At 39.3% G+C, this 13,951-nt stretch overlaps 1 protein-coding gene across 1 annotated transcript in view; it reads right to left on the bottom strand.

Annotated features, from left to right (window-relative positions):
- Nucleotides 1-13,264, bottom strand: part of LOC107557211 (FRAS1-related extracellular matrix protein 2-like) — a 63,076-nt gene extending 49,812 nt beyond the window's left edge. Inside the window, 1 exon segment of the mRNA XM_016240546.1 lies at nucleotides 8,096-13,264. Coding sequence (XP_016096032.1) covers nucleotides 8,096-13,094 — 4,999 coding nt within the window. The 5' untranslated portion in view covers nucleotides 13,095-13,264.
- Nucleotides 13,265-13,951: the final 687 nt, after the last annotated feature.

Raw genomic sequence — 13,951 nt, 5'->3', positions numbered from 1 at the left:
TTTAATGTCCCAGACAAACTCTGTAGTCCCATTTAGCCACTAGTTAACTTAAAAAAAGAGGTATTACTATTTTATGTCATTGAATAAAACATGCAAATATCTTGAGCTTGTGTTAACCACAGACCTCATTTCAGGCATTCAACCAAAAACCCATTCAAAAAACCCACGATGGAACCTGAAGTATAAAAATGCGAACTCATAGGTTACAGGATTCATTCCTGCAGCACTCTATAAAATATTTGTTTAAATACTTAAAAATATTCACGGAGTGGAGATGTGCAAAACTTTAAGTTATTACAATTCTGCGGAGTTCTGCATACACATGTTCCTGCTAATATATTATGAAAATGATCCTTATATAATCAACTCAGAAGGGATTAATAGGTGATCATTTACATCATAACAATGTACACACCACCAGTTGTTTACTTAAGGGGTTTATGGTAAATAACTCTTCTCATAATGTTACATCTTACATGTAATTTCCCCATTTGGGAAAACCTACCTTAGCAGGTGTTATAGCACAATTAACTAGTTTATGCTACACGGATCCAGCATTTTTTAACATAAAAACTATTTTTTATATATATGATTACCTACAGTATCTCTACACTTATGTACTCGACCCAGAGTGCCTAAGTCCCTGTCTTTTACCCACACAAACTAAAAATAAAGGTTTGTTTGTATAAAAGAATGTAGTTCAGTGCAGAACAGACATGATAAAATATTTATATCTTGTGCATGCTGACTTCACACCTCACATGCTTGGCTTCACAATTCTTGGTGTAGCTCACATTATTTGTATCATCCAGATGTTCCTGAATCACCATCATCGTTTTATACCATGATACTGAATGATTGCCATGGTAATGATTGCCCCAACCAAACCAAGCTTACAGAGATGCTTTCAAAGGCATTCTACACCTCTAATAGATTAAACAATGAAAGAATATCCAAAAGAGCATGGACTTCATGCATTACGAAGCCTATGATTAAATCTCTAGCCAAAGTCTGTGTGAATACATAATTTTGTGCACACATACCTATATAACAACTGCATCTCTAATCTATATTCCCGGCACGCCATGTCTCGTAGTCTGCACGCGTATTGATAACCCACTTCACGTTCACGCAAACCATCAGAGACTAATTCCCAAATTCTCAACAAGCTAGACCATGTATATTCATGACTTTTCTATGCTTGTTTCACTTGATTTCCTCAAGCTAACCCCGGGCTCCTAATATCTCACTTTCTAACCTTGCCTGATAGATGTCAAGACTGGAAAAAATTGACATGTTGCCAATGCCCCTGTAATTCTAACTCGATATTAGCCTGGTTGCTAGGTGATAACCATTCGGTAGATGATATGCAGCGTATACAAATTCAGTATGAAGGAAAATAAACCATTTCACATGATGAAGTGATTATATTTGACATTTCGTGAAGATTAGCAGCATAAGCCACACGGTTTGTTGAATTATCATAGTGGTCCACATAATAAGTCCATCAGGACTTGTCGACTCATATTTTGACTCCATTTATAGATGTGGAATGCAGATAAGAAATCTGTAGTAAATAGAAATATAATTTAAAAATAAATATAAATGTATATAAATCAGAAAAGGCAACAGCCACATCTATATGTAAAAACAAAGATACTATAAGTCACATACTAACAGTGGGCAATATTTGATTTGATTTATGGTTTTATGTTTTATTATACCTCTGTGAGAGGATATAAGCAAGCTAAAAGCATTTCTTCTATCATTTCTGCAAGTCAATAGCAGGGTATTAATGCAGCGCATTATCCAAGCTGCAATGACCCTTTTTCTTTCATCATGTCAGGTTCTATCAATTTAAGAAAGAAGAGATAGATAGGGTGTGGTTTAAATATCGCCAAAATCCATTTGCGAGTAAAGAAAAAGCTCTCAGCTCAGGGACTCCACTATTCTCTGTGTTCAGGGTGTTCATTCAGGTCAATGAGCCGAACAAACACAACACCATCAGTTACCCCAAAGACAAACAAAATCAAATGGATTTTTACATTTTCTAAAGAACGTGAGTGGTGTTTGCTAGTAAAAAACCTGTCACAATGTCACAAAACAATTTGGTATATTTAGCTAAAATGGATGTTAATAACGCATGTAAATGAGGTTAAAAAAAATTATAAAACAAAAAATTAATTAAATATTAAGGTGTCACATCCTTGTCTCTAGCATAAATGAGTGTACTATTTGGGGGTTTTGAGAAACGTTAACCAAGTATGAGAAATAGTATTAATGATTCTCGCCTAAAAAGGCCACTGAAAATGAAGTAAACAAAGGATTCAAATAAATGAGAAGAAAAGAGAAACAAGCTATTTAGTAATAAAGGATAGCATCACACATGTGAATTTAAACTTCAGTTGTCAAGCTGAACAATAAGATGCTCTCATTAGCTGTGCCTCTGAAAAAATTTACTGACAGTTGCTTTGAAGCCCAGTGGATTTGTACAAACTCTGATACTGACAGTCTCCATGAAGCTTCTCACACAAAAAGCCCCTAATGACTTTATTAAACAGTAGCATTTCAGAGCCTGATAGTCCAGACAGAGTTTCCTAGAAAGACATGAAAACACAACAGCTGACATTCACTCAGAATAACTCATTAAAAGCTAATCAGTGTCTGGTGCATGAGCAGCTTTACTCTATCCAGAAAGTTTGAAGAACTTCTTAACAGCATCTAAAAATAGAGTTCACAAATAATTCATCAGATACGCTCTCAATCCTCCTGAGTGACTGGATAAAGTCTGACAGAAGTCAAATGAAGATGACCCCTGAGGGTACTTACAAACTACTATAGTGATTCATGAGGGTCTTATACCATCAGGGCTGGAAAATAAATCTGAATATGAGAATGAATGAGAAGGGTAGAGTATTATGTGCCATAAAGCACAATTCCTTCTTTTTATTAATTCTGTGCCAACAGCATCAACATCAACAAACCCTCAGGAGCGCCACACTCCCAAAACTTAAACACAAGTCATAAATAAGTGCTACTTTGAGGCCTGTTTATCAAAACTATTATGCATGTTGCACATACTCATGTTTCTATATTGATTTCCAGGATTGATTACTTGGACATCAATGGATAAGTATGATAACAGTTGTGTCAGTTTATGCCTCCCCATACGGTAGGTTTCCATGAAAAAGCACCATTGATTCTAGATCTGAAACATCAAGAACAGAATACATCTAGTCATCAAGGCTATTTTTGGTTTTTCAAAGTGAAAAATGGGGACAGGTGCTTCTCAAAGAGCAGAAAATGAAGAAACAGGACATCACAACAGCCTAACTATCATCTAAATTAATTACCAACACATGCACGTGCTTGAGCGAAGAACAGCAGCTTGTTGTTCATTTCATGGTTCCTCTAGCCTCTCCTCGTCTAGCTCAATGGGCTCTTGGCTACAGCCACAAAGTCTTGGCTGTCCGCTTTACTGTTTTCTGGTTGGGCTCAAAAAGCTGAGCTAGTCTTGCACACCTTGGAAACATTCAACAAGGACATGCAGTCATGCAATAAAGACAGTTCATAGCATCCAGGCTGCTCAGATTTAAACAAGAGGTCCACAACCTCACAAAACACAGGAAGTTATCTTCAACGAAGGTCATGATTTGCCTGGATGCCCTCAATTACTTTCTTCTGTGCCTCCGTCTTCACCAATGACCTGCATAACCTTATTTAGAAGAACTTTGTTGCAAGAACAGCAGATCCTTTAACTGTCAGCAGACTGACTGAAGATAGCAGTTGCAAACCTCTTATTGGTCCATCACCTGTCCACTTGATCAGCGGCACTTTGAAATGTTTAACCAGGAATACATGCAGGTGTGGTCTCGTCACTGAAACAGTCAGCCATGCAGGTTTAAGGTTAATCCAGAAATCCACATCTGAACTGACCCTAAATACCTGCGCTACACTCTGCGGTTTGCGCTAAACCAAACAAAACATCCCACCTTTGGTTTAGTCTGAAGAGATGAAGCTTTCAGGGGAAATTCAATGCTAGCTCTTGCTAATCCACATGTGAATACAAAATCTTATGTCTAGCCAACAATGAGAAACAGAGCTACAAAAATGTTCTATTGCAATGTTATTTCTGGTTAATTTGATATGGAAGAAGAAAATAAACCGCACAAACATACGGTTATCTACAACCATGCTATGATTAGTATTGTTCTGTATTGTTCCTACAGCGCCCTGGATCCTGTTCAACAAATCCCCTGTAAAAAAAACCTTCACAATACAAGGTATACACCAGGGAAAACAGAGCCAGCAATGAGATTTTTCTATTTTTTTTGTTAACCCAGACACAACAGAGCTTTAGGAACAACCTAAATGGTGGTGAACAGTCTGCGAAATTGCTTTCCAGGAAACAAAAATGGTTTAAAATGGCATAAAATTGGCACCATTTTGGTTCCCAACCTGATGTCGATGGTCAGGTCTGTTGAAAATAAACCAAGATTTCTTTTTAACAGTACACAGAAAAAAAATATTTAAGTACATAATGGCATTTTTGCTTTAGAGCGAACACTGGTGTAAGTTCACATCAACAAATGTTTAAAAAACATCTCTAAGTCCCACAGCAGAGCTATGATGCATCACGTACAGCTTCCCTCTGATCTTTGTAGCCTCTGTGTGTCCCTGCAGTCGTTCCTGTCATATTTCTATCTCTGCCTCTGAGGCCTGATTGCAGTGAGAGGTGTAGAGGATTCAGAATAAGTGCTACACGTCATGACCTTTTGCAAAGGAAGGGTAACTGATAAATCTGTCATCTTTTACCCGTTAAGTTTGGGAGCTGCAAGTTGCAAAATAGTTCAAATGGAGAACTGCATTTATTAGTGTCAGTCAAAGGGTGTTTATGTGACTAAAAAAAGAGTTTCGATACAAGGTCTGTTCTCAAACCTAGTAAGCTGCCTCACTGACTACATACAAAGGCAACTGCCTTCTAAGGCAGAATCCTAGCTGTTCTTGAACATTGTAAATATGTTACAAAATCAAATAAAGTACACCTGCAATGGTGTCTAAAAGCACTTAAGGCATACTCAGTGTCTGAATTTGTTCACTTGTTTTAATTCACCCCTTTAAGTGCACTATGTTAGTGGAGTAATGTAGGGAACAGTGGATGAGGGTATAGGGTGCACTTTCTAGGTATTAAAATACATAGCACAAATATTATGTTTATTAATGTGTTTTGGTATTGAATGAAATGAAAATAAATTTATTAATTGCCTTGTCTGCCTTTAATTTTTTCAATGGAGCTTGTTGCAGTGCATTATACCTTTTCCACAAGGGATACATGCTAAAAAAAAGGTTTTGTAAGGTATGTTAATACTGTAGTGACAACAGTTTGTCATGACAAAACAACTGGATATCATTCATTTTTAATAAAAGCTGGTGATTTCAGAGACTGTGTTATAAACCAACAGCCCAGCAACTCGCTGACCTCCATCAACTGAATCACTGTCTGTGTGAATGAGGCTTTAGGAGGCAGAATAATGAAGTTGCCTACATTTTGGAACAGCTTTAGCATCGGCAGTGCGCCTTTGATGCCTTACAATGTTGTCTCCAGAGGCAGCTTGCTAGGTTTTGGAACAGAGCAAAAGAGACAGAGGCAAAGATAAACAAAAATTAGATGATCTAGGCCAAACTCTGATGGACAGTTTACAGACTAAAATAAAGCTAGTATGCAGCCTTACTGGTACAACAAAAATGTGGTTGATTTATAAATTCAGAAAAAGTACACACAGAAATATCTTCAGAGGTCAAAATCTTGTTTGAACTCAAATAGTCCTCTAAACTGTATGCAGAAAACATAAACATAATAGTTCTTTGCATTGAAAAGCAGCCTCATCATCATTATAGTGAATGCAGAGAAAACAAAACAATTAATTAAACCCCTCTGGAATACTACTTGTACTAAATACGTAAGTCGCAGTCTAACAGAGTGCATTAAATAAATGCAGCTGTTTTAACACAAATTGGCTGTAAAATGGAGTTTATGATGTTAGCTGTGGTTGTCAGGCTCTTTGGACAAGCACAAACTAAGATAGCCTAATTAGCTCAGCTTCTTCAGGCATAATGTGGCAAAGTGGTTGTAATCACTGAATTTCATGCTGAAGCTGTACATTACTGCACAAATGTGGGAAAAAGGGGTCCTGGGAGAAAGCCTTGAGGCACCTCGTGATAAAAAACGCTCAGCTGAGCCCTTTTGTGTTTGCACACTACATCTGTAAAATGAAATGTGAAAGATACAGATAGTCCCTTACTGCTTGAGGTCTTTCCAATAAAATAAATGCCTCCATAACCAATAGAGTGAAACCATTCACAGGAATGCAAAGAAACAAAACTGGTAATGACCCACTGGGCTCAGAGGTCAGACACCAACACAGCTGCATACCAACGAGTTCCTACTCCTCAGTCTTTCCTGCCTGAATTGAGAGATGACTGACAGAGGGACAAATGCTCCCAAAGGGGGAGGGAGAAAGAGAAAAATAGTGAAGGAAACAAATAGAAACATAACACAAAAACAATTCTAAAAACTGGTCCTGTCAACTGAATGTGTTAATTTTGTGATAAAAAATGTAAAATAAATATAAATAATTTTTAAAATTAACAAACGCTTATTTAAAAAATCTAAAATGTAATAATAATAAAGAAAAAATTAATTAGGGTCATTCTGTGGCAACCCCATATCTTTTACGACTGAACAATACAGGTCCTTGAAAATGAAGATTCCGAAAGAAAAGTTTAAGAACTAAAATATAAAATCATATTGCGATATCTTTAATATTTCTTGAATTATAGGTACACGAACTTTAGAAAGAGAATATTTATGGCACTCAGACAGATATGTTCAATGCAGTTGTTTTGACAAAAGGAAACCAGATACATTTCTAATTTCAACATTATGTCTTCAGACATTCCTCTTCAAAAGAAAAGAAGCACTATATTTTTAAAAAGTGACCCACATTTGTTTTTTGACCACTGGAAATGTGTACAATTTAACGATTTACTCCTGGAGGAATATTGGAATTCCAATATCTCTGGAACTGAACAATATAAAATAAAGATTTAAAAAGGAAAGTTTAAGACCCAATATCTAAAAGAGCATTAAGATATGTTTAATACTTCTTGAGTAACAGGCATGCAAACTTTGGAGAGAAAAAAAACTTGAAAAGTGCTGTTTCTCCATTTTGAATGGTCACCATTGGCACATAATGCAACATAGATTGCTAAAGTCAACAGGTTTTACTAATAGACCAACCAATCTCTGTGTAACAGTAACATTATGATGCTGCCATCATAATGAAGCCATTTGTAACCCTCTACAAACCCTAGAGTGAAACCCTCAAGATCAAATTGTCCTATAAACCGATCAACTTAAAAATATCTGCATTATAATTCAAAGAGCATGCTTGGTTTTGCAAAAAAAACATGTTGATAAAAAGATTTTTAGGTTTTAATAAGTCCAGGTGAGAATTTTCACAGACGGGGATGTTTATCTGAACAATGAAGCATGAGCACAAAACTCATGCTGCTGGTACGACCCAGTCAAGATGCTCAAAAAACCCCCAAAGATTGCAAGTCTGTTTGTTATGGCTAGCAGCAGAAAAATTACACCTTTCACTTCTAACTCTGTTTAAAATGTGGTTTGCCTGGAACCAGTAACTCCTTTCTCACTACAGGGACGTTAGAAGGCAAAAGTATGAGAACTTAATAATTGAAAGGAGATGTGTGAACACTCTAGTTGTCTCATCAAGAATTTAAGCCGAAGGCTAAAAGACAGACACATCTTACAGCCTGCACTCTTGGCAAAGGGCAAAGTGCCTGTTTTGTGATGGAACCTACATTATTTCAAGCATTAATAAGACTAGAGAACCTGTCCTGAACATGATGGGTACATAGCATTTCTTAAGGAGACAATTCTTACATGCGTATCTTCAAATGATGGTTCTACAGAGCATAACACTGCACAGTTCTAGCAAAACAAATGTAAAAAGTAATACGATTTCACAGGAACCAATCATAGGTGATAAGAACATTTCTGATGATACATTACCTTGTGTGAAGATGTTGATTGAGTCATTCCCTCGGGCCAGGCTGATCAGGTAGCCTTGCTCTGGCTGTGTTGTAATGTGAAAAACCAAAGCCTCAGGGCTGCTGTCTCTGTCCACTGCCTTCAGGACTTTGCTTGTGATCTGATAACCTAAGTGACCTGCAGACAAGACCTTTAAAGTCGGTGCACCTTTGTTAACTACAATCTGTGGCACACCGTTGTCCACTGACACAATGGTAATCTTCAAGGTCTGAGGCCTTTGGGTCTCAAAAATGGTATCAGGAAAGACAAAAAAATCGGAATGGGTGCCATCAGTGACTGTAAAAGAAAAGCTGTCCTTGTCCGACTTTGTGCCATCATGCTTGTAGCTGATCATATTCTCATTCAGGTCCTGCTTTGTAAACAAAGTCACCTGTCGACTGTTATTGAAGAGCAGTTTGCCGTGAATGGGTAGCTGGGTGACGGTAAACTTGAGAAGGTGCTCAGCTGTGTCTTGGTCCTCAACGGTCAACTCAAAGGGCGTAATGAGTTTGGTCTGTCCCTCGGTCACTTGAAGGTCATGAATGGTCAGTACCGGCTTTTTATTGTCAACATCAACAATCGAAACACGGAACGTGCGGAACACAGGGTTGTAGCCATCGGTCACCTCAAACTCAAAGCTGTCCATCTTGACTTCATCATCGGCAGTATGAATGTAGTAGATCTTGCTTCCGGCCAGCTGTAATTGAGTAAAGGACACAATAGGCATAGCTGGCGAATCTGTGCTTTCCAAATGCCCTCTCACCGGGGCTCTTGTAATGGTGAAGACTAAGTTCTCATCAGGGCTGTTGAGATCACTAGTGCTGAGAAGGTTCGTTGTGAGTGTCACTTTGCCACCTTCTTTAAGAGACACCCCTTTGCTGATGACATCAGGAAACACTATGTCAATGCTGCCCACAGTAATATAGAAATATCTGTCAATTAGAGGATTTATGCCATCTGTTACATCAAACTTTATAAGGTCTCGAATGCCTTCCTGTCCATTGTGAGTGTACAAAATGAGACCATTGTTCACCTCGTTTTGTGTAAAGTTCATGCCAACTGTTATGTTCTCTAGAGACCCAGAAGATCTTTCCTCCACATATCCTGCTGATCTTCTATGAAGGAAGCCCTGACCGGGGCCATAGCGAATTATGAAAGTAAGAGACTCATCATCTGAGTCCAGATCAGTAGCTTTTAGTACTTTACTGTTTATCTGTTTTGTCTCACCAATGTCAATGTCAAGCCCATCATTAATGGCAAGCCTTGGTGTTTCATCATCCACAGGGATAATCATGATCATGATGGTGGCCTCAGCTGAATGTTTCCCATCTGTAAGAAGAACATCAAACTTGTCTTCTGTGGTTTCAGAATTATCATGCTCATAAATTATGCTAGAAGCTTCCTTGATTTGCTCCACAGTGAAATTTGTGATTGGGACAGAGCCACTTGCAAGCTGATTGAGGATGAACCCATGATTTGGGGGTTTGGTGATGATAAACGTCAATTCTTCTGCAGGAACATCAGCATCGACTCCATTCAAGAGTGGCATGTCAATGATAACATTCATGCCCTCCATTACAACAAACTCTCGCATAAAGATCTCCGGTTTTTCATCATTGGTGGGAATAATTATAATTGGAAAGAACTGCCTCTCTGAGAAATTCACACCATCTGAACATCTAAATGTGAACTTGTCCTCCACTGGCTCAACTCCTTTATGTATGCTTTGGACATAATGGATATGACCTTCATTCACATCTCTGATGGTAAAAGCACTTACTGCCGTTCCCGACCTTGACTTTTCAGAGCCTGGTGCTGGAGAGATGTTCTCCACATATCCTGATGTAGGCTGAACAATGATGGTGCACAGGATGTCCTCAATTGGTGTGTCTGCATCTTCAACCATAATATGATGCCTACCAATTGTGTTTTTATCCCCCTCAAAGACGGTAAAGGTAGGGCCAACTGTGACCACTGGAGTCTGGTTATCTACAGGCAGAATGGTGATGTGAACACTGACTCCATTTACTTGGTTACCCCCTACAGTCCACTCATCAGACATGTCAGAGAGGGTCAGGTTAAAAAAGTCTTCTATCGAAGGGAGACCAATCTCACCGCTGGTGTGAGCATACACAACCAGACCACTGATGATATCAGCTTGGGTGAATCTGCTTGAGGAAACTCCACTCACCAGAATTTCTCCAAACTTAGGGGCTTCTTCCACAATGAACGTCAACCTCAGGTCATCAGTGTCTTCATCTTTTCCCTGGATAACACTGGTGGTAATTTCTGTGGCACCATTTTCCAGCACATCCAAGCGAGAGCCAAAGGTGCCCTTTGTGAGGCTGAGCATTGGTGTCTCATCATCAATAAGCTTTACCGCTACCTTCACAGTGATTGTTACAACATGAACACCGTCACTAACATCCAATTTAAAAGAGTCACTTGTCGTTTCATCCCCATTGTGGATATATGACACTTTGCCATCAGAGATATCCATCAAATTGAAACGGCTTCCTTTTTTCAAGTCAGTAAACGTATGCTGAACAAGTCCGTGCTGTGGAGTTTGACTTAGCGTGAATGAAATTTGCTTACTGTCAGTGTCAAGGTCATTTGCGTCGAGTTCAGCACTCGTGATGACATGCACCCTTCTCTCAAGGATTGTGAATCCAGTGTTCATTATCTGTGGGGGTTTGTTGTTCACAGGCTGCAGGAAAATTGTAAAAACTCCATTAGCACTGTTTCCAGCAGTGTCCTCTACTGTGAAATGGAACTGCACCACATGAGGTGTGATGCCAAGCTCAAGGTCTAGTGGGCTGTAGGAAATCTTATGATGGTTCAGTTGCGCTTGAGTAAATTCTGTTACGTCAGTATCCAGGCTGTCAGTCAATACAATAGACCCAAATTTAATGGGATTATTCTCATCTGTGTCAGTTGGCGGTTGAGTTATTGTATATTTCAGGTCACGGTCTTCAGAGTCCAAGTCAGTATAACGAAGAACATTCTTGTTGAAATGAGTCAGCTGGTACTCATGTACTGTCATCTGCAAAGTACTGCCTGGGAACAGCACGGGTGGAATATCATCAATAGGTAAAATTTTAATAATGAATGAATTCTCACCAGATTGGTTGGGAGGATCGGCATCATCTTGTACTCTAAAAACGAACTGATCAGTAACTGCCTCTGTGATGTGTGGACCTATGTGCCTATAGAAGAGCTTTTCATCTGTAATATCTTTCTGGAGCCACTGTGTCACAACTTTCTCATACACACCATCTTCTGCATTAAATTTCCAGGAGGATGGGTCCTCGGGTGCTTCAGATTGCCTCACCACGACCTCGCCAATAGCAGAAAATGGAGGCTTGTTTGTAAATGTAATGGTGGAATCTTCAGAGTCGATGTCTGCTGCACTGAGCATGAGCTGAGAGATGGGCACCATCTGATTTTTGAATAAAATCAGCCCAGTGTTTGCATTTATGATGGGTGGTTCATCATCTGTGGGTACAATTGTGATGGGGAACAAAAACTCAACTTCATTCTTGCCATCTGACATTCTGAATATTATATTATCACTGTATGTGTCACTGCCATCATGCTGGTAAACCACAATGCCGACCTCCAGATCAGCTGGCGTAAAATACTTCTTGTTGGTGCCTAGAACAGTTAAGTGACCGTGACGCAGTCCATCAACCACCGTTATCCTCACACTGTCCAGGTTGTCTTCATCACTTATTTCTAAATTGTTCTGAGTAAACAAAGACCTAGACTGGCCTTCATATAAAAGCTGGCCAGTATTCTTAGTGACTACTGGCGCTAATGTATTCATGGGCTTCACAACAATCATGAACGCAAAAGGATCTGAAATGCCACCATCTGTGTCTATGACCTCAAACTCTATTTGAAAGATCCTCTCGGTATCCGAGTCCAAAGAGGGAGGTTTGTATGCTATTTTCAGATCTTTGAGATCCCTTTGATAAAAGGATGTGATAGGTAAATTCCTATCATCTGTACTCACAATATAGCCCTCCTCAAAGGACAGAGGAGAAGTGATGTTGAAAATGAGATCATCAGGATTGGATTCTGTATCCTCCGCAGCCAACATATCAGGAGTTAAAGCCGTCATAACAAACTGATCAACTTCCATCATCATCATAGCCACAAAACTCGGTCTGGGGGGAGTGTTTTCTTCACCCTCTTTTATCCGAATCATCACATGGAAAAACTCTTGTTTCAGTAAATTATTTTCTTTGCTCCGTAGCTCCACAACCATTGGGATGTAATCCTTGTTAGGGGACTTGTGGGTCGATGTGTGCTCATAGCGGATATCTGATTTGAGAAACAGATCACAATCCATCATTTTCTCCAGTTTGCTCTCATCAACAACTTTACCATATCTAGGAAGCGCACTGCTGGCTGCCAGTGATGTTACCTCACATTGTTCTGAGGTTTTATCATAGGTGAAGTCTAAAACCTTTCTGCCGATTGGATTACTAGTCCCACGCAGTTTATCAACATTAAGAGGCATGTTCTTAGTAACAATCTCCAATTGTGTGAAAACAACCTCCACCTCTAGCATAAAGGGGATGATAATAGTTTCAGTCTGAGTGTCATACCTGAGTTGCAGCTTGACCCTGTCACTCAAAGGGCTCCTAGAACCGAAATGAGAGTATCTCACATCGTTAGGACCAAATTCACATGAGAACTTTTTAGGAGACACGTGTCCCGGTCTCTGAGACAGCGGATCATTATCCAGAACGGTAATAATGCACCTGTCTCCAGGCTGAACTTCAATGACCAAGTCGTTGATCGGATCGATGTAAACAGATCTCCCGAAAGGCACGTGTATGCCGTTGTTTGCCACCAGTATCGCGTCCTCCGAGAGTTCTGGCGTGTAAGCGTACGACAATCCGTGCGTTTCAACTCCTCGCGCTGAACTACCTGTCAGTGAAAGCAAGAGAATGAAAAATCTATGAAGTTCCATGCTGAACGCGCAGTGTACACAGCCACAGGAGGTTCTTGGGCAAATGAGATATCCAAATGGAGATCGATGGGGTTTTCCGCTCTTATGCTTTACATCCAAGAGGGAAGAGGAGACAAATACAGAAAGTTGAGAAATCCCACACTCGCGCCAGGATGCTCGCGCGGCATTCCCACAGAGTCAGCGCGAGCTCAGTTTTAACTTGTGCATGGATGGCAGCAGGAGGACACGCCCACAGGCTCATTCTATTGGACGGAGACTTGCATTCCACGTTCGCAGGTGATGTTCTCAGAGGATTTGACTGTCTTCTTTAGTTGTGTTGTAGATAGGCGCGTCTGGGTACAATTGTAACTCTCTACATTTCTTACATTAGAAACATTCATAGAATGTGTTTGTATGTTCCCATTAAAGGCATCTTTTCATTTTATTAAACAAAAAACAATTTAAGTTGTAAAAGTCTGTTTCCCCCTTGGATATCCAGTATTTTTTTTTATTTGTTTGTTTGTTTATTCATGCTGTCTACAGTTATAGTGCATTTGAATTTAAACTTGTATCTATTCCTATATTCAATTAATGTATTGCTATTTTGAAACATCAAAATAACTGCTTACAGTTTTTCCTGTGTAGCGCAAATGGCAACGCTTAGTATTAGCAAAACCAAGGTGATGGGTTCGATTCCCCTGGAATGCAAGAAGTGATAATACTATGTGACCCTTGAATGCAATGTAAGTTGCTTTGGACATAAAAAGAAGTGAGCAAGATGAATAACATTTACCCTAAAGTCAGATAAAAATGATGAATTAATGCCAGAGTTTTTATTCTAAGACCCCTTGACCTGCCTCAGGGACCCTTTTTAATAT

The sequence above is a fragment of the Sinocyclocheilus grahami genome, unplaced genomic scaffold (assembly GCF_001515645.1).
Source record: "Sinocyclocheilus grahami isolate Dianchi unplaced genomic scaffold, SAMN03320097.WGS_v1.1 scaffold593.1, whole genome shotgun sequence".
Classification (NCBI taxonomy): domain Eukaryota; kingdom Metazoa; phylum Chordata; class Actinopteri; order Cypriniformes; family Cyprinidae; genus Sinocyclocheilus; species Sinocyclocheilus grahami.
The sequence above is the reverse complement of the archived record's forward strand: the minus strand, read 5'-3'. Positions and strand labels throughout refer to the sequence as shown.